Source organism: Bacillus rossius, chromosome 6 (genome assembly GCF_032445375.1).
Source record: "Bacillus rossius redtenbacheri isolate Brsri chromosome 6, Brsri_v3, whole genome shotgun sequence".
NCBI classification, from domain to species: domain Eukaryota; kingdom Metazoa; phylum Arthropoda; class Insecta; order Phasmatodea; family Bacillidae; genus Bacillus; species Bacillus rossius.
This window is the reverse complement of record NC_086334.1, coordinates 55259474-55280738: the sequence shown is the minus strand read 5'-3', so window position 1 is coordinate 55280738 and position 21265 is coordinate 55259474. Positions and strand designations below refer to the sequence as shown.

The 21265-nt window shown below is 40.3% G+C and overlaps 1 protein-coding gene across 1 annotated transcript in view; it reads right to left on the bottom strand.

The window, feature by feature from the left end:
- The window catches only part of LOC134533445 (fibril-forming collagen alpha chain-like), a 108704-nt gene that overhangs the window by 24315 nt on the left and 63124 nt on the right, over window positions 1–21265 (bottom strand). Inside the window, exons 15-24 of the mRNA XM_063370967.1 lie at window positions 20406–20622; window positions 18359–18447; window positions 17246–17407; window positions 13731–13892; window positions 11288–11485; window positions 8718–8771; window positions 7626–7716; window positions 5061–5321; window positions 3192–3325; window positions 1588–1857 (exon numbers count right to left, since the gene is read on the bottom strand). Coding sequence (XP_063227037.1) covers window positions 1588–1857; window positions 3192–3325; window positions 5061–5321; window positions 7626–7716; window positions 8718–8771; window positions 11288–11485; window positions 13731–13892; window positions 17246–17407; window positions 18359–18447; window positions 20406–20622 — 1638 coding nt within the window. The remainder of the gene's footprint in view (window positions 1–1587; window positions 1858–3191; window positions 3326–5060; window positions 5322–7625; window positions 7717–8717; window positions 8772–11287; window positions 11486–13730; window positions 13893–17245; window positions 17408–18358; window positions 18448–20405; window positions 20623–21265) is intronic.

Below are 21265 nucleotides of genomic sequence, written 5' to 3'. Positions count from 1 at the left end.
CACACTACCCTTCAAGGGCGCAAATTGGGAGGGGAATGTCGAGAAATGCCGGCCGCAAAGTCGGAATATATGTCTGGTTAGCTGAGTGATGACAAAGCTGTCTAGTCTGGTCTTGCTGAGGCTGTAACACCTTCCTGATCAAAAGGGGGGAAGTAATCACTTGACAGCTCTGTCTTAATATTACTTGCTCTGGAATGTAAAAATCGATCTGTAAGCCGACTCCCAATATACCCTTAAAGTGGCGTACATATGGGAGGACAAGTGGAGGATGCCTACCACAGGTGCATATTCGAATCTCACAAGAAAATACCACAAAACGGAGCGAATTGAAACTGTCTGCTCTAAAAAACCTCAATAGATACAAAATTCTTTAATCAAAAACACTAAATAAAGTTCTCTAATAACTGACAGTATATAAACATGTACATAAAATTTTTCATACACAATGTTTCTCTCTAAACATTTTTCTGTTCTTAATTCATTTACTTCTAAACCTTGGATGTCAAAGGTCGCAATTATTTTGTTGTCTAGTCTTATGTATAGTATACTCAAGTTTATACTTTTGAAATTAATAATTTATTACAGAACTAATTTGCGAACATTAAAATGCTTAAGACAAAAATATTTAGGAACTTCAAAGTCACTATTATTTTTACACATGGAACATAATTGTATGGCATTGAAAATTATCATTCGGAAATACTTTGAAACATTTTTTCCAGCAAACCTTTTCACATGAAAACAGCTAATCTGTTACTTAAGCAACTTGACGAGGAAAATATGAACATACAATGGATACAACAATTTTATAAAAATTAGTATCATATCAAATTTAAAATAAAAAAAAAATTCATTTTTTTTTAAGCAGTTTTGAACAACCATTATTACATGCGGTACAAATGTGGCATTCCACAATAAAAACTGCAATTAATTTACTGTCAACTTAAACAAAATAATATTTACCCTAGTAAATTATGTTGCTGAGAAGAACTTCAGTAACATTTCACATTCACCTCTGCATCTACACACGTAAAAAAAAAACTGTTTCAAAATACATTCGGGTACGATTCAAATCCTGATGGAGGGTAATTTAAAAAAAAAATCTGCAAATATAACACTGTCAAATTGAAGTGTATATGGGCGTAAGAGAGAGAGAGAGAGAGAGAGAGAGAGAGAGAGGGGGGGGGGAAGACAAGAAACAAACCAGGAATGGAGAAAACAATAAATTGAGGAACGAAGAGAAAGAAAAGACTGATGAAGAAACACAGGCGAGGAAAAGAGAGAGAGAGAGAGGGAAGGCAAGAAACAAACCAGGAATGGAGAAAACAATAAATTGAGGAACGAAGAGAAAGAAAAGACGGATGAAGAAACACAGGGGAGGGAGAGAGTGTTGAGAGAGAGGGAAGGCAAGAAACAAACCAGGAATGGAGAAAACAATTGAGGAACGAAGAGAAAGAAAAGACGGATGAAGAAACACAGGGGAGGGAGAGAGTGTTGAGAGAGAGGGAAGGCAAGAAACAAACCAGGAATGGAGAAAACAATTGAGGAACGAAGAGAAAGAGGGAGGGAGAGAGAGAGAGTACTTGCCGTCGCTCCGCGCACGCCTCGCGACCCGGCCGGACCGGCGGACCCGGGCAGGCCCGGGAGGCCCCTGTCTCCCGCGGGGCCCTGAGGTCCCGGCTGACCCGCCGGGCCCGTGGGTCCCTCGGACCCGGAGTCTCCCTTGGGGCCCTCGGGTCCCGGGGCGCCCGCCTGACCGGGCGGGCCCTGGTTGCCGGGCCGCCCCGCGTCGCCCGCCGAGCCCTTGATGCCGGGACTACCCATGGGTCCAGGGGCGCCGATACTGCCGGGCAGGCCCTGCGCCATCCACACACGCTAGTCAGCGCTTCATTCTACATTATAAACATATCACAATTAAAATACACTCATTTAATTATTCTACTAATTAAAATGTCATAACTAGGGGCAGGCATTGTTTCGCGAAGAAGTCAGACCGCCTGTTAGACTGCAACAAGGTGTACCCGCACAAACGGTTTCTTCCTTGCGATTGGCCGGCCGTCGGCGAGAGAAGTCGTTGCCTCATTTGGCTGAGCCACTCAGGACGCGTTTGATTATTGCTTCCGCACTGAATAGCTTTGATTGGCGGTTTAACAATCGACATGTACCTGAAAGAAACTCTTCCAATCATGACACACAAGCGATGATACATTGTTTTAACTTTCAGCTAGTCTCAGAATCTTTTCGCGAAATATGCATGGCCCTAGTCATAACTAATAAAAACTTTTGATAATGGTATCAACTTTAGTAATATATCTGTGGTGTGTCTCTTACTATTTTGGACTCATATCTGCAATATATATTTTTTGTTTGGAAGACCTGTCAGCAGGTCTGTACCGCTACTGTGCTAAGCTGAAACTCTGTTGGAGCAGACCACAAGAATCATCTCATCTATTGGTGAAAGGTAAAATTTTTTGGTCTTGGTCAATGGTGGAAAGGTAAAAAAATAAACGACGAAGATCTTCTGACATAAACACAATATACCGACTAAAATCGGTGCACAGATTATTTAACAGATATAATTTTTAGGCTTTTATGCCTAAAAGGTTTAAAGGAACCCTGATGTTGTCACTACTTTGTCTTTCTGTCAAGCAGACGCTATAGCTCGTGCTCTGTTAAAATTTTTCATCTCAAATATAAGAAAATTAATGCTTACAAATCATCGAGGGATTTTCATTAAGCTACAGTTATTTACTTACTTTAAACATTAAAACACAGGTATCATCTCGAAGTATTAAAAAATCCCTCAAAAACCATTTTTGAGTCCAAAGCAAAAACACTCTTATTAATTTTATGAGTCTGTTTATTCTGTTTACAAAAGTTGTAATCTGATATAGTTTTTACAAAGATCCAGCCCTCTGGAACTGCGAAAAACTCTTAGTTTATTTAAGGTGCATCCTTAAATGGAAAAAAAAAAAAACAGAACTTTTTACTGTGATTTCTAACAGTGAAGGAAAAATAAGATCGTAAGCTTAAAATTACACACGTCATGGTCTGTTTAAACAATGCAAATATAATGTATTATTTTAAAGGATGAAACACTGATTGAAAGGGTGACAGAAGCTCCCGGAGACGTCCCGTGTGGTTACGGGCGGGGTCGGGCGGGATCGGGCGGGGTCGGGCGGGACACTCACCGCCAGGCCGGGCTCCCCAGGTCTGCCAGGGGCTCCCATGATGCCACTCTCCCCGCGTGCTCCCGGCTCCCCTCTGGCGCCCTTCGCTCCGGTCAGCCCCACGCGGCCCGGCGACCCCTGCTCGCCCGGAGTGCCTGCCACCATCGAGGTATTAGTGTCGTCTCTCAAGTTACAGTCACTCTGGTTCATCGAGGTATTAGTCTATGGAGCGGGTGTCTTCCCTCAAGTTACAGTCACTCTGGTTCATGGAGGTATTAGTCTATAGAGCGGTGTTTTTTTTAGGGACGCCTTCTTTTCACAGACGAGAGAGCCAAAACCCGAAGTTCCCCGAAGTTCATGTTTTTTTCCGAATCTTTTATGTAGCTATCCTAACCAAATCAACCGTCCACAATGTTTTTAAGTATTTTTAATGTAGCTAACCTAACCGACCATTAGTATCCTTTTATCAACACCGCCATATTTATTTACAATGAACAAAAAAAAAAAAACCGAAGATGCACGATCGGAAGTTGGGCTCTCTTGTCTGTGAAAAGAATGCTTCCCCCCTCAAGTTACAGTCACTCTGGTTCATGGAGGTATTAGTCAATGAGTACATGATTTTAAAAATTATATTTATAAGGAACAATTCACCAGGTAATTTTTATTTTTATTGCAATATTATAATTTGTGTTCAATACTCGTTACTAATTTTAAATACTACAGAATTTTTTATTTTATTGTTTTGGATTCTCAACGCACGATTGAGCAACCTATTTAAAGCTTAATTTAGATAAACCTGGTGAGTTGGTCACAAAATAATGTCCATTTGATCAGCTAGTAGCCTACAGAAGTCAATCAAGCACATTTCTTTTATTCGTCAATGTCAACTAAGGCGTGAGTAACAAGGCACCTGAAATATTTTTTCAGCAATAAGAGATTCGATTTACTTCCTTGAGAGAAACATACCAGTTGAACATCAGTTTCATTTATAAAGTGTGTTTATATCAAAGGAACAGCTGAGTCTTCAAAGTTTTGTGTTATTTTTTTAAAATTCGTCCTAACTATAGCCCGTTTCACGCTTAGTTTGCAGTACAAAGTAATTTGTGACTATTGTTGCAATGTTGCATTATATGATACTTTACATTAAAATTTTATTTTGCAAACAATATTTATTTACAATAAGTTTAAAATTTTGTTTATTTTTAAAGACTATAATTTATTCTGACAAAGTAAAATAATTCGTAGCTAAACAAAAATTATTATTTCACATGAAAAACTATTTGTAGCAGTCCGTCACAATAAATAACAATGAATTCCAAAACAAAAATTATGAGTTGTGCTTAAAAGAAAGAATATATTTTTAATTTTAAATGGTAAAAAGAAAAAGTGAAAACAAGACTGCGTAATTCAATTCTTACTCCTCATAAATAATTATTGAATATTATAAACTCATGCTCGTGATGAATTACAATGGAAAATGTTTTTTTGTCCAAAAATCTTCATTCCAAATTTTCCACTGTTTCAGATACATTTGCATGAGAAAGAAGTGTCCAGAGATGAGACGAAGGACAGCGGTAACAGCAGACAGGGAGACTGGTGAAGCAGGGGCGCAACAACTAAATTTCCAAAAGGGGGAGGGGGGCAATATACCTTTTTATAAAGAATCATCGATCTCCCCTATTGAAGCGGGGGGTCCGGGGGTCCTCCCCCGGGAAAATTTGTATTTCAAGGTGGAAAATGGTGCTATTTAAGCAGTTTTATTATCTAAAAATTGATTACACAGCACTTTCTTTGCCCCCGTTTGCCCCCACTTCAAGGTTTCAGAGGGGGTGGGGGAAATACCCTTGCCCCCCCTGTTGTTGCGCCCCTGTGGTGAAGGGTAGTTAGTACCTTGCAGGCCCGGGCTGCCCTGCTCGCCCTTGTTGCCGTTGAAGCCGCGCTCGCCCTTGGGCCCGGCCTGGCCGGCGGGACCCTGCGGCCCGGGGAAGCCCAGCAGGCCCTGCGGCCCGATGGGGCCCCGCTCGCCGGGACCGCCGGGGGCGCCGGCCTCTCCCGGGGGCCCGGGCGGGCCGGGGTCGCCCCGGTCTGCCGGCTCGCCCGGCGGGCCCGCCGGCCCCATCTCGCCCTGCGCGCCGCGGTCGCCCTGCCGCCCTGCGCGGACAACACCCGCCCTTTACCACTCTTGACCAACAACATACACGTACATACACCCTTGTCTACAGCCTCGTAGCCATTCACTTACACAGTGCTGTCTAACAAATGTTCCTGAAAGTGTAATGGTATTCCGTAGGACATTTACCATGTCTTAATGGATCTCTTCTAAATCCATATAAGAAATGTACAATATTTTAATGATGCATTTCCCCATGCATCTGTTTAGGTTAATAACTTCCGTCACATAATTTTGGAAAGTTACCAACAATTCCTTAGAGTAGGCACGTTGCTTGCGTTGTGAAGTACCACAGCACGTCATATATGCCCGAGTTTTTCAAGCACATGCTGATGTGAATAACCCATCATTAGAGACCTGCAAAATTCGCGGTTTCGATGGCCTTCAGGATAGACTGCACATACCCCTGTACACTCGGGCAAATAACGCAAGTTAATTGGCTGCCAACTTGTAAGTCGTCTCAGCTGGTTTGTCTGTGATTCGATCCTTCTTTGGTTGAGGGTTTATAACTGGTTGAGATTCGTCCAAATGAACAGTAAGCCAATAGCAAAATTATTTAAGAGGTATATATGTTTGAATTCTAGCCTATCACCGAATGAATCCGCGAATTTTGCAGGTCTCTACCCATAATCTTAAAAGCTAGCACTTAAACCAACAAGGCAAGTTGGCAGGGTTGTAGAAATTTGGTGTTGATATTGTGAGGACCCGGTCTCGAACCCAGTAGAACGATCGTGAATTGGTTTTCAGTGGGTTTCCGAAATCGCCCAAGGTCAACCACGCTGAGACGAGGTGCGAAGCCCAAATTATAAAAGAATAGGAACTCAATAATAAGGATTGTGCTGACTCTTGAGATAAATGTTATATATATAGCCTAATTTAGCCTATTAAAATTATGAGCGAGTTTTTCAGTGCTCGCCAGTGATGTGTAACATCTAACCTCGGAAACGAGCAGATTCATGTGTTCTCATGTTGCAAATAAACTTATAATGAGAAACTCGGACAAAAAATTTAACGAAAAAATCCTTAAAAATAAAACAGAGTGTGATAAATATATGCAAATTGTGCTTCTCTAACTACATTTTTTCTGAATGCAAATCACACTTAGTTTCAAGCGCAGCTAGAATTAGCTACCGGGGCATATACGACGACTATTGAATAGTTTGATTAGCAGACTAAATTTTAAACTGTATAATGAAACAGTTTCGATAAAAGAGAAAAAAAAGACTTGAAAAACTACTGAACCCTGGTTCTGTATCTATATATTGACAAAGAACAAGCAACAGCTTGTTAAAATTCATTAAACAGGTAATACTATAAAGTTGCCATTTGGATGTGCAATATTGGTTCGCGCTACCCGCCACAGGCAGCACACATTTCATGAATGCGACGGAATAACTTCCGTCACATACACGAAATTACACTCACTAAATGCTGTATACTGAGAGATAAGATGTTACACATACAAAAACATATTGAACTTATAAAGATAGGTAACTATAACTGTTTCGATGATAAAGTTATACAATTCTCAAGACGACTAGTGGATAACTATTTAAAATGTTTGATATTTTATAAGCTTACCTTACAATATGTAATTTCTATCAAGATATATGTTGGCATCAACTTAAAAAATAATTTGTGTATCCAAAATACCTGATTGCGTGTTTATACCGAGATCATGTGCAATGACAAATATACTTTCAGAAATGTTTTAATTTATTTTCGGTCTAGTATTAAAGCAATTAATTTTTGTTATTAAAAATGAAAATAAAATAAATGATTGTAATTGCATTTTTATAGGTTAAACAATGCATGCTTTAAAATGAAGAAATTAATTACGGCATAAATATAGTCAAACGTATCCTCGGAGTACCTACTTTAAAAATAGAGAAATTACGATGAAAGTTTTGAGTACCTTAAGCTTACCCCACAGATCATGTCTTGATATTTATATACATTTTTATTGTTAAAAAACTTCAGTACTCACATAAAAGTTTATAAAAAATGAAGTTCAAAGTAGTTGTAATCAAATACTCCTTCACGTCTTGATGTAAGCTTTTGGACATACGCCATTGCTAATCACATGTATGTCAGACATACATGTGCTTAGCAATGGCGTATGTCCAAAAGCTTACATCAAGTCATGCACTCCCATTGCACAAATCTTTCTAGGATAATATTCTTTCACGTCTCTCGAATATTTGACGCTTGTGTCTCCGGCCGCTTTTTCCGTGACACAACTCAGTAACAGACTGTGTAGAAAGTCAGGAAGTGGTTGGACGTACCAGGTGGGCCTTCGGGACCCGCGGGTCCGGTGGTGCCTCTTTCGCCCTTCTCTCCCGGCAGTCCGGCTTCCCCGCGCAGTCCTTGCAGACCCTGGGGAGCAACAGCGCACACACGTCTCATCTCTGCCTGAATCCTCCACTATCTGCCGGGCGCGGAACTCATTCCTGTCTCTGAGCGACCCGCGCACGCTGTTCAAGCATTCTCAACTTACCAATTATGTGTGCAACCAAAATTAACAAACACTATGTACGGCTAAAATGTCTTTAAGATTATTTTAATAAAAACTACTATTAATGGAGTTAACTATTTTTTAGTGTGTTTATATTTGAGGCATTTAAGTCAATTATTTTTGTTAAAATAATGGATACGAAATTTTAACTCTGAAACAATATAAAACTATTTACAAATATTAAAATTTAACTTATACGGAGTATTTGTGGGAGTATGAAACAAGTAACTGATCAATGTATCCTATTGAAACCAACAAAATCACTAATTACAAAATTATGAAGGGACCAATATTGGAACATAGCCTTAGTAAATTTATAATTGCAAGTGACTGAAATAAAGTTTAGTAACATTCGTGGTAAATTTAAGTGATCACGTTGATGCATATGGGGAAAAAATGTATAAACTTGGCAATGTTTGAAAGTAATGAAATATTAATTATTTTAGCCAATTTAACCAAACATTTACTCATACTTAAGTTATATTAATTGTAATCGAAGCTTTGGAAAGATAAAACTACAACAATAATACGTGACATTTGCACCAGTTAATTATGTGGAGAGAAAAATGCTAACATCATCATAAAGAATTATCAAACACACAAATTATTTCAAACTATATCCTCACCTGGCTTCTGTTGCGTTGATTTTATAACAATGTTAATTTAAAAAAAAAACCGTAACATCGTTTACAAAACACCAGTTATTTAAGAGCTGTGCTTGTAAGTGCACGTCATTTTAAGTAATTTTCTTAGCAACTTAACAGTTTGGTTTTTTACTTGATTTGTATTTTAGTTTTGTAATCCTCTCATGCGAGATGAGCCTTGCTAAACGTCAACTAAGAACTTCACAGGAGATACTCACCACTAAACCCGAAGGTCCTGCATGTCCTTTGTCGCCTTTGAATCCTGGTGGACCCTGAAAAAAAAGGACACGTGTTTTAATAATCTTTTTTAAAATTATACCTTAACAGATGATTAAATATGATAAATAAACTGGCTGTGTAATTATACTCTGTGAAGTGAAATGTAAGTAATAGGCATGTATTTTCCCACATGGCGTTGATTTTATATTTTTATCGATACTACGAGACCGAGATCGACTGTAGTTCTTCAGCCGATCTGATGTTTATGATTAACACACTCTGACCTCATAAAAGTTTCCTATTGGGCTATGCTTTAGTCTCGTAGAGAACACCGGCATTATTCGTAAGGTAAAACAGCCGGAGTCTGACGCCCAGTACTCAACCTTCTTGATTGGAATGAGGTGGTACCTTACGCTGCGTAACTGGAGTAGATGTATTTGCCAGAAGAACTTAGCTCGGAAAACACGGAGTACGGACAAATGTTTATAACTTAGATGTATATTGGCTAAATCATTAATTAAAATTTCATAATTACCTACTGGCTACGGTCTCTAGGAATCGAAGAAGTTGAAGAAAGAAGACATTAATTTAAAACATAAACTTTTAGTTTAAAATATAGTTTTAAAACTAATGACCAAAATAATATTTTTTTTCTAAAATATATTTCTAACTTTATTGTTTAGTGGAAATTGTAGTAGATATCTACACTCACAATGAATACTTTGTCACTGAAGTAACCTTTTACCAACATTATGAATTTTATATTGCATAGCTCTTACAACTTGTTGATCTACATTGAGATCCAAAATATCGTGGTGGATCTAAGTATTCAGAATTTTGGAAAAAATAAAAAATCTAGTTCTTTAGAATGGGATCATAAAAGTAGTATTTTGACAAAAACTACGAACAGACGGTAAAATTATTTTAAACTTTAGTGTGTAAAATATGAATAATTATTTTTAGTTTTTTCAAAACCACTACGGAAACACTTATTTAAATCATAAAACATTTCGTAAACAATAAACTAGTGTCATTTTTAGAAATTAAATTAAAAACACTACAACTAAAAACAGCACAATAATTTAGGAAACCAGCCATTCGCTCGGTGGATATAGCCTCTGGTCGGTGGACACAAGGCCCCGGATTCGATTCCCAGCCAGGAGGGAGATTTTTTTTCACTTGCGGGAAATTCTCTTGCCTGGTTGGGGACTGCGTGTCCCATTGTCGCTTCCAAGCGCGGCTCCAGAAGGGGGGAGGTGAGGGCGATAGCCCCTCCCAAGACCAATTTTATTGATTAGTGTATATTTATGTTTACTTAAATATTTAATTACATATGTTAAACTTTTATCTCATCAAAAGTCGCATGGAGCTACTAAGGTTCTGTATTTGAAACCTGTAATTTGTAAATAATATTCCAAGGCCAATATCTGACCACTTTAATTTTTTGCAACTACGACCTTTCTTTGTGCGATAGCCCCTCCCGAAAAGTCATCCTGAAGCCGCCATTGGTCGCTTCACCTCCATATCTCGTAAAGGCAGCACAGAAACCCCGCAGTCACCACCCTGGGGCTAGGAATCGCCAGGAAATGACATGCTGCGATGGTCAAGTGGACGACCCAGTCAAGGGCGTGTGTGTGTTCCTGACGCTCGCTGGTGCTTCTAGCGCGGTATCGCATCTGAACTGGCGCGCAGTCTTCTCGTCGTGCACGGGACAGTAATGACACATGAGCGGAGGAAATGAAGATGACGTGTAATGCAAGTCCCTTGAGTACTTTCAGGAATCCCTACCGGACGTTTCATGTCTAAAATTTACTCTGAAAACGCCCGTTTTTATCCCTTTTCACTCTTCTAACAATACAGTTTAAAAATAAAATACAGAAACAGAACAAACTACTCACTCACCCTAAGCGTATTCTTAATTTTTTTGTAAACAGACACAACTATATCTTAAGCAATTATTTATAACTAGGAAGGTCGCAAGGTCCCTAAGGTGCCCGTTGAAAAATTATGAATACAACAAACACTTAAATTTAATACACACGATTTTTTTATAAAAAAAAACTCAGTTTCTTTTAATATTGTGCAAATTAAAATTATTCCTGACATATATATGAAAATATATAAAATATATATATACACATATAAAGTGCATCTGCGCTGCAGCAGAAAGAAAAGAAGCGATCACAACAGAAGAATATAATATAAAAATTCAAATAGGGGTAACTACAAAAAAAATCTGACAAAAAACAATCGGGCATACGTTTATATAACAAAAAACAAAAATACAAACCATTTTAAATAAAATTATAATTTTTAAATGATACAAGCACATTAAAAAAAATAAAAAAAATCCAAGTTTTTTTGAAAGTGGCATAGTTACAAAAATTCAAAAAATATCACAAAAAAAATTCCCATTGACAGAAACCATTTTTTTCTAAACATGGAAACATTTTCACTGTTTTTAGTTTAAAGCTAACATTTTTTTAGATATAAGCATATAGATATGGTCATTACAAGCGTAGTTGCTCGTAAGGCAGCCATCGAGAAGTGAATGAACGGAGGCACTCACCGGCGGGCCGTCCTGGCCCTGCGACCCCGGCTCGCCCCTGGGCCCCGTCGCCCCCGGCGACCCCACGGGCCCGCGCTCGCCCGGGAACCCCCGCTCGCCCCTGGGCCCGCTGGAGCCCGGCACGCCGGCCGCTCCCTGCACCCCCGGCTCGCCGTCCTTGCCGGCGCTGCCCGGGTTCCCCGGCGCGCCGGGCAGGCCCTGCGCAGCGCGACCCCCGGCGTACACACGCGTTCCTCGCTCATCAGCACAGCTGCTTCTTGTATCCACAGTAACATGTAGCATTTACTATAGGTAGAGACCTGCAAAACTCGAATAATTATACCTTAGCGCTGCTTCTACCACTGGTTCACTGTTAATCTGGAGTAATGAGGGCCAATTAGAGACCCTCGCTCAAAGAAGTGTCGAATTACAGGCCACCCAGTCAAGACGACTCACATGAACAGGTGATATTTGCCCGAGTGTGTAGAGCGTAGTAGAGTCTATCCTGGAGGTCATTGAACCCCGCGAATTTTGCAGGTCTCTACCTATAGAGTTGTATTTTCACTAGAAGATACAAACAGATTTTATCAATTTTTTTAAAAAACACAAACAGAACAAAACAAAACATACATTTTGAATAATTCAATTATTTATATTCCACCTAATGGCTCACTTGACATATTTGAGAGTTGGGTAGGGACCCGTGCTTCCATTTTCTACCAGCTAATAGGGAAAAAAATTTTGTTATTTGAACAATATGCAGAAAATTAATTGTTAAATAATGTATGTCAAAAATATTAAATTATGTAATGAAAAAACAAACACTCTACCTTTGAGTGAATTTTCACGTAAAGTTGTAAAACATGTTCATTTAATTGTACCGCTTAACAAATATTAACATTTTATTTTAAATAAAGTTTAAACACAAAATAAATATATAACATCTAGGATAAAAATTTCAGTTTATAATTCATGTTTGCAAGGACGATAACAGCCTATTTGATACACATGTCGAATATCCAACAACCAGTTGAACGACTAAATATCTCAAACCAGCACTTAACTTTAAAAAGGTTTAAAAAAACAGGACTGCAAAAACTTCTTTTTGACTGAATTCACAGAGAAAAAAAGACACAAGCACAAGTGAAGGACCAATACAACGCAGTATACATTTGTCTTCAAAGTCATTTTGTTACTGAGAGTAATGTTGAAAGAAATATTTAATCTCCAAACGTTTAAATGCAAAGTTTTCAATGGTATGGTCGTGTCCAGAAGCGTACGCATAAAATTCATGTCCTCGGGTATATGGGGCGGGGGGGGGGGGGGGGGTGGCAGAACCACTTTGCCCGTTGTTGTTTGTTAACTGTTGCCATACCAATTTACTTTGCTCTCCGCTTATCGAATCATTTCCGGGCAGTGAACCTATTCAAGAACTGTTGTCTCCATATATCTCCTCCAACATATTAATTTGGAAACCTGAAAAAAACTATTACGCAGAGCCACTATATTTTCTTCTGTCTCAAAGTCTAAAATGACAAAGCTTAGATTTGCAACTTCAACAGCCAACTCACAACCACCTGGGAAGATATAACAATTATCAAAACAAATAAAAAAGCTACATGACTTTTAAGCTGAATCCTAACCGACGTGGATCCACCATCTTCCCGTGAAAATGTCGTCACATGGTGCGCGCGCAGCTTCAACCTGTTAATTTTGTGTTACAGTGATGCGCGCGCATCTTAAAAATGCACTCTCATCATCTTGTCATAACGCGCCTAAAGAAGTATAACTTCAAAAAAGATTGAGCACAAACGGACACGAGAAAGTAGCTGGAAGAACTACAAATTAAGGACAGACAACACAGCGACAGACAGAGGAACGCGAGGATGGTGCGGAACATGTATTCTGGACGCCACAACGTCCCAAGACGACAGTTGCAACGTGGCGGGGAGCGGTGTTGCCAAATCAACTGTAGACCAACACCGGACAGCTCCGAGATTTATGTGTGGAAACCTGGCGTTGTTGTCACGTCCGTCCGATAGATGGCAGACGGTACGGTTTAACACACATGGTACCGCAACATCACGACAACGAAAAGGGATTTCTTCTTTTCACAGACGAGAAGGTCAAACGCCCAATCGTGCATCTTCGGTTTTTTTTTTGTTAATTGTAAATAAATATCGTGATGTTGATAAAAGGATACTAATGGTCAATTAGGTTATGTTAGCTACATTATAAATAATTTAAAACATTGTGCACGGTTGATTTTGTTAGGATAGCCACATAAAAGATACGGGGAAAAAAAGCATGAACTTCGGGGTACTTCGGATTTTGGCTCTCTCGTCTGTGAAAAGAAGGCTTCCCCAAACGAAAACAACTTATTTAAAAGTGACACAGTCCCGTGCGAGGAATCAGTCTCGCCGCCGGGCAAGCGCGTGCTGCGCTGTGAAGGTCTCGGTGTTACCTGGAAGCCTCGCGGGCCCACGGGACCCGGAGCCCCCCGCTCGCCGTCGGAGCCCGGCGGGCCCGGGCTGCCCTGCGACCCCGGCGAGCCGTCCTTGCCCGAGTCCCCTCTGGGCCCGGCTGGTCCCGTCGGTCCCGGCTCCCCGTCGCGCCCTTGCTCGCCCTGCGCACACGGGCCGACACTCACTCGGGATCACCCGCTTACAACTGCTCTCGGATCATGAATACAGCAACACTCTAAAAAAATTTGTTCTTTTACACGGGAAATTCTTGGAAACCCTGTTGCCAAGTTTATTTCTTGCAAAACTACAAGGTAGAGCCTTGCAAAATCGCACGTGGTACAAAGCTCTGCCTTGTAGTTTTACAAGTAATATCCTTGGCAACAGGGTTTCCAAGGATTTTCCTTGTAAAATATACAAAAATTTCTTTCAGTGAAGGATTGGCAATTTGCTTATTACTAGAGACCGGAAAAAATCTCGGATTCATTTCGCGATAGGCTAATAATGCAAATCGTTATACCTCAGTGCTGCCTCTGATATTGGTTCACAACTCACCTGGATGACTCCGGGCCAATGAGAAACACCCAACCAAAGCTTTGTCGAATCACAGGCTGCTACGCTGGAACGTCTCACAAGACAGCAGCCAATGAGTGGGTGGCATTTGACCGAGTGTACGTAGAACTATGGAGTTCATACTAGAGGTCATTGAACCCCGCGAATTTTTCCGGTCCCTACTTATTACCAAATAGTCACAATCAAAAACAGTTTTTTTTATTACTCGTGAAAAGTATTTGGTTGTGTAACATCTTAGCTCTCGATAAACGGCATTTGGTAGATGTAATTTCATGAATGGAACGGAAGTCGCGTGGAATGGAAATGTGTAACCTCGGTTCTGCCATCTTTTTTTACCGAATGTTAAGAAGATGGGCAGAATTTTAATAAAGATTACTTGTCGAAAATCATTTCCAAAGCTGGTGTTTAGTATTATTTTTTCTAGTATTTTTTTTAGCTTTTATTGGAACAGTTTCGTCATTTAGATTAAATTCGATAGTCGACGTAGCTGCTCCGGCAGAGAATTCTAGCGGCATGCGAGGAAGCTAGGTGTGATTCGCGTCCAAAAATTTTGTTGAAAACCAAATTTGAGTATATTTATCATGTTAGGCATTATTTCAAATAATTCTTAGTTAAATTTCGTGTTCGAGTTTCGTATAATAAGTATATTTGCAACATAAGAACACACGAATTGGCACGTTTCCGAAGTTAGATGTTACACACTTCTGGCGAGTACTGAACGAAATGCTGACTTTTTTCTTTTTAAATAATGGAAATGGTTGTTATATTTTTGAGGTGGTGTATTAGCCTTATATTTTAATATAAATATAAGGAACAAAGCAGAGGGCGAGGGACATACTTTGCCCCTATACGGGGGCAGTCATCATTGTGTTGGGCTCGGCCCTGCTCGTAGGGTTCCCGTCAACAGGGAAGATATGGAAAACAGGGAAAACTCTGATAATGGAAATCCTGTAATGGAAAACCTTCTAAAGGCAGGGAAACTGACAGTATCTTAGACACAAAACAGTACCAGTAATTTTCCATGTCTTACTGTCTTAAACTGGTTTGTATTTTAATGAATCCGTATATGGTTTGTACTAACATTAAGTAAACGTAAGGGAAACCAACAAGTGCGTATTAATTGAACCACAGTCAAATACAAGTTAGTATTTAGCCTGATATCAGTCAAAACTGTATTGTTTCAAAGTTTGATAAAACAAATATACTAGCTTTCTTTTGTAGACTAAAATAGTTGGTAACTTAGTCTTAATGAAGATAACAGTGCAAACTTTTATAGTAAACTCTGCATTTCATTTATGTTTGTTGAAATGTATTCTAATAATAATTTGTATTGTACTCTCTGTGTTATCGTTCCAGATAATCCTCTCAGACGGGGAAAAATACTAGTTGAGACAGGAAAAATCGTGGTAAACTCAGAGTAAGTGGCTGAAGTAAGTGTTGTTACTTATTTACTCATTTTCTAGTTAGCCACGCGTATTTAAATAATTGTATTCTAAAAATTTATATCTTAAAGTAAGTCTGTGGCATGGTAATTATTTTCTCATTCTTTTTTTACATCTCCTTTCACTTAGTCATCTCGTAAACATAGTCCATTACAAGAACTCTTTCTTTTGTCCGTACACTAGCATACAATTCAGCTTAACTGTAACAACCATTTAAAGCAAAGCTGGTGAAAATTCAAACTATATTGATTTTACTTGTGACACTTTAAAAAACCGCAAAATGTAAATTTTGCAGGCGGTAGTTACCGTACGCCATGTAGAATTCTTGTCAAATCCAGAAGTTGTAAAATGTGCCAGAGAAACTTCTTTTGAGCATGCTGTCTGTGTAGCGCTATAATACGTCATAGTAATCCATTAATTGAGTTTGATTGTTTAAATAGACCTAGACATGCACACCGATGTTGAGTTAGTTCTTTTCCCAGAAGGAATCACGTGAAAATAGACATTTATCAGCTGCATCAGATCAGAATTGTCTCAAGAGAGATAGCCACTTATACAGTAAGCATGATCTTGTTACTTTCCTCTGAATGCTTACCGACGTTCGTGAAAAAAATAACCAGATAACGTATACACTATAGTTTTTGTTTTGTAAATGGAACATGAATATTCACGTAAAATACAGATATTGGTAAATTTGTACATTTACTGTATCACTACAAAACAGTGTTCGCGTTAAGACTGGGTTAGGATTCTTAACCATGAATTTATGCTTTCTGCCTGTCCCTGAACCTCCAATAGCTCAAGTTACTTGTAAACCATTTTCTTAATGGATATCCAAAATCAACTACACACATTAATAAGCAAAAATAAAACAAAAATGAATTCCCGTTATTGAATATTCAATAAAATTTTTTTCCATGGTTTAAAATATCATGCTTGAATTAAACATTAAAAAAAAAAATATAAAATCATGCGCCAGTATTTCCCAGAAAAAACTTAGATATTTCATACACGCAAAAAAAAAAAAAAAAAAAAACATACCCATGTGTTGGAATAGTTTTTCTCGTAGTGTTACGAACTATTCATTGGCAACAGGTTTCCAAACGAATGTTTAGTAAACGCGCAGTGTAAGAACAGGCTCCAGCCAACTGCCAACACGCGGGCCCACGCGGCTACTCCGAGAAGGAAAAGCCCCGAAGGAGGCGGAGCCGTGGCCGCAGCAAGCGCGGCTCCAGAGGAAGGGCGCAGGGGGGCTACAGCCCCTTCCGAGCCCAAATTTTACTTCTTATTTCTTTGTAGGTAATATTAATGTTAACTTAAATGCTTTCGTTAATGTGCTAAACTCTTTTTTCAATCAAAAATTTGTACGAAAATACTAAATTTCAGTATTTGAGACCATGCATTTTGTGAACATCCCAATGGGCAATGTCGTGATTATCAACTGCATCCTCCTGTGTGTGAGAGCCCTGCCATCGGGCCGCAGGAGCCGTGGCTGTACTTGCCGGCAGTCCCTTGTCTCCCGACATGCCGATGGGCCCGGGCAGTCCCTGGAGGCCCTGCGGTCCTTGCTCGCCCGGCTTGCCGTCGGCGCCCTGGATGCCCCTCTCCCCCGGCAGCCCTGGCTTGCCCGGCGAGCCCGTGCGGCCCTGCACGCCCCTCAGGCCCTGCGGACAACAACACGACACCACTTGTTGGTGGGCGTCAGGGCCACCCGGAGCTGATGGATGGCGCAAGTCGCCACTGGGAAAGGGAGACTTTAAAAACCAAATTTGGGGGAAATAAGAAAAGAAACACAAAAACCTAAAAAGCTTTGACATGAGTTAATTTCTTCTAAATGTGAAATATTTCCCTTTAGTATTTTAGTGTTAGATTTGCGTTTAAAACAGGAGTTTGATAAACTAATTAAAAAAAAAAACAACCATCTCGTTGGACAATATCAAATTCAAAGTCTTTTGTAAGTAGCGGTTGGGTTCAAGATTATGGGTGGAAAAGGTGGAGGGGAATGCGTCATTCGCTATCATCATTTAAGTGAGAAGAGAATGATAGATATTTTTTTTTTAGGATTCTGGGGGTAGGGGGATATATATCACCCCCATATTCCCCCCTCATTCCTACACCATATTTTGTAATGGCACCACGAGTTTCTGCAGGTAGCCAAAGGAATGTAGGAACAAATTTCAGTTACTCATTTCATCTGAAGACAGTGGTTTTCAAAATAGGTAAATTATCCTAAGTGGGCTTCCCACTACGTTCATTGAAATACTGCTAGGTGAATTTCTGACAATGATAGTATAATTTAAGTATGTCATGATTTTAACCTACTGTATGGTTAACTGTATGACCATTTAAGTAATTTCAGTCATATTTACCATATAAAAAAAATATCTACTTCTCTTTTGCAAGTTGTTTGTTGAAGGATCTGTGGTGATAATGGGTGGATAATACATGGTTATATTAGTAAACTACAAAAAAATCATCCAAGCAATTCTCTAATAGTAAAATTTAATTATCAAGGAAAATATATTTCAGTTTTAGAGTGTGATTGTAAACTCGAGGATGTTTTGTAAACAAAGTGACTGGTGGTCGAGACATGCCGGTGAGCCGGCAGCAGGTACCTGGAGTCCTGGTGATCCTGGTCGTCCTGGTTCTCCTTGCGAGCCCTTGTTGCCCTGGGGTCCCAAAGGACCTCGGTCGCCAGTTTGTCCTGCGGGACACAGCGCAGTGTTCCACCAGCAGGCAAACAACCTTCCTCTCAACTAGGCAGTTCGAGGTCACTCAAATATACACAGGAATTTGGTTCATTCGACTGAAGCCGCCACCGCCGATTCATCATATTGCCATCCGGGGCAGTAAGCGTGGGCGAGGCCAGAAACCGAAGTTTCTATAACTCGCTAAGTGCATAGTAAATCAGGTGCACCCCACACTGGTGAAGAATCATTTGAATCGACCGCGGGGGTGCGTATCTTGTTGGATAGGTTTGGCACACTGGCCTGTGTGTGCGCTGGTAGGTTGTGCAATGCTATAAAAGTTACGTGTACCTCATTCGGCGGGGGAGAGAAGCTCCCCACCAGCTAGATCGGCTAACTGGCGTGATGTAGTGTCGTGTTGGTGTGCATTAGAGGCTTGTCGGTGTGACCTAGTTAAACTCGGGTGTGGCGTGTAGTGTAAAGCTGTGCGAGCCGCTCCTGCGAACCCCTAGGAACACAGAACATACATGGGTAGTTAGCCCATATGTGCATGTAATAGGTAGTCCTGACCGACACTCGCACAGGCATATCATCGTGTGGTCGTGTTTGTGAACGAAAGAAAGCAATGATGTGGGCGGCCCAGCTCGTGGCGGGAGAGAGGGGAGACAGGGTAGCATGTCCGCCATGTCTGTGTCGCCGTGACAGCACTGGCGTCAGATGCGCGACGCGCTATTATTAGTTATCTCATCAACGTAGGTATGAAATAGAGTGAGATTGTGAAGAGACCCCAAGCACAATTCATTGACGCTACTCTGAGCAAAACCCATGTGTTCGATTGGCCCCAGAAGTTTCGAAACGGTGTGATAAAGTGGAATATCAAAGCCATAAACGACATCTGGCAACCTATTGAACACCCACCTACCATAAAGTTCAGACTTGTCCAAATGTGACCATATGATTGATCCACTGATTGAGGCATTAGGGGGTGAACGATTTGAAGACAACAATGCTGTTGAACAGTATGTGCGCAATTGGCTGCTGGTGCAAACATATATATTTTTTCATAAAGGGATAAAAAGCTTCCTATTCGTTAGAGGAAATGTATTTATATTGAAGGAAACTATGTAGAAAAATAAGGCATTTCATTTGTATTTTCGTAAATCACCAATACATCGGAATAAAAATATTCCGGGTTATATTTGAATGACCCTCGTAACTTGAGCAAGCTCTGTCTTCTATCCTTATACTAGATATATAAGAGGCAAAATGGCAGACAATGTTTACAAATCAATAACATATATATAAAATTATTTTTATTTGGCATGAACGGCATCAAAATACCAAGGTAACACAAGTAGGAAAATATCAGACATCTAAAATTCAGATCCAGAATTCAGCACTGTCTGCGCACACCACGTTGAGACCAGCTGAAAAAGACTGATATCACGTATTTATGTTTCACAATAAATTTTAAGCATAAGGCTCTAACTCACACGCCATATTGGTTACATCATGTTCTTGTTATTACAATATTTCAAGGGCTTTTACTGTGACTTTATCACAATAGCTTCCTTGTTTTCTATGTTTGGTCCCAAAATTTCGCCAACAAACATCTACATACTTAAATATGATCTAATAGCGGTAAAATGTCACACAATACATCATAATAATACTAATTGCGTGAACTTTAACACTTGGAAATTATTAAGAATCAGTTCAATATCAGGTGAGAAATATTGCGACCACAAAAAAACAAACAAAAAAAACATGCAACTGTAAAAAGAAGAGAAAAAAATTGTTGTGGTCGTTTAAAATTTAACTGACAGATGGAACGGAAGGATATTTATTAGGTACTCGATTATTTAAATCATGTGTAATGATGCATTATAAATGGAACTTGTAATGTTTCCAGCTAAGGCAGCATGCAGCTTCAGTAAACCCTGGCGTGTGGTCTCGGAGGAGGGCGAGCACCTACCTTTGGCCCCGGGCGGTCCGTCTGGGCCCGGCAGGCCCCTGGCGCCCGACACGCCCCTCTCGCCCGGCGGGCCACTGGGGCCCGTGGAGCCCCTGATGCCCCGCTTGCCCCGCTTCCCCTCGGCCCCCGGCGTGCCGGGGAGGCCCCTGGGACCCGGCGTGCCCGCCTCGCCGCGCGCGCCGGCCTCGCCCTTGTAGCCACGCTCGCCGGGCGTGCCCTGCCGCAGTCACCCTCACCCTTCAGACTGTTGCAATGGTCATCCCAACAGCACGAGATGTGATCAAAACAGCCGTGGCTCTGCAGGGCTTCATACCTTCATGGAGGTGCTCCGCTGGATAGTTACCACAACTGACTCTTTCAAACCACTTTTCAAGCCAACCACCAAAATTTTAATTTCGACTTTGGTCCTGCTAATTTATCTTAAGAAACTTTGAATTTTTTTCCTGATAAAATATCTTCGTGTCAGTTTCATAAATGCTTACGATCGAATTCCTGTGGCATCGCGTAATTATAAGTGGCAGTAAAATATTTGAAAGTTTTTTTCTAATATGATCATCATAAATTGATATTTGGTATTGACCAGTAATTTAATTTGCATGCTGATAAAATTTTAATGTTACTTTTCTCGTGAATGATCATATTTAAAAAAAATACACCAGATAAACAAGTAAAATAATATGAAAAACCTCGGTGCGGGGCTACGGGCGGTTTCCCGGCTTGCTCTGCTCTGAAGCTACCCCTGGATCAAAGACACGGTGAATAATTGTATTACGGACACGGTAATAAGCTTACATCGAATCAGAACGAATCTTCTTCAAAACACTCTCCTTGGCTAGCAATGCGCGCGTATCCCAATGTTG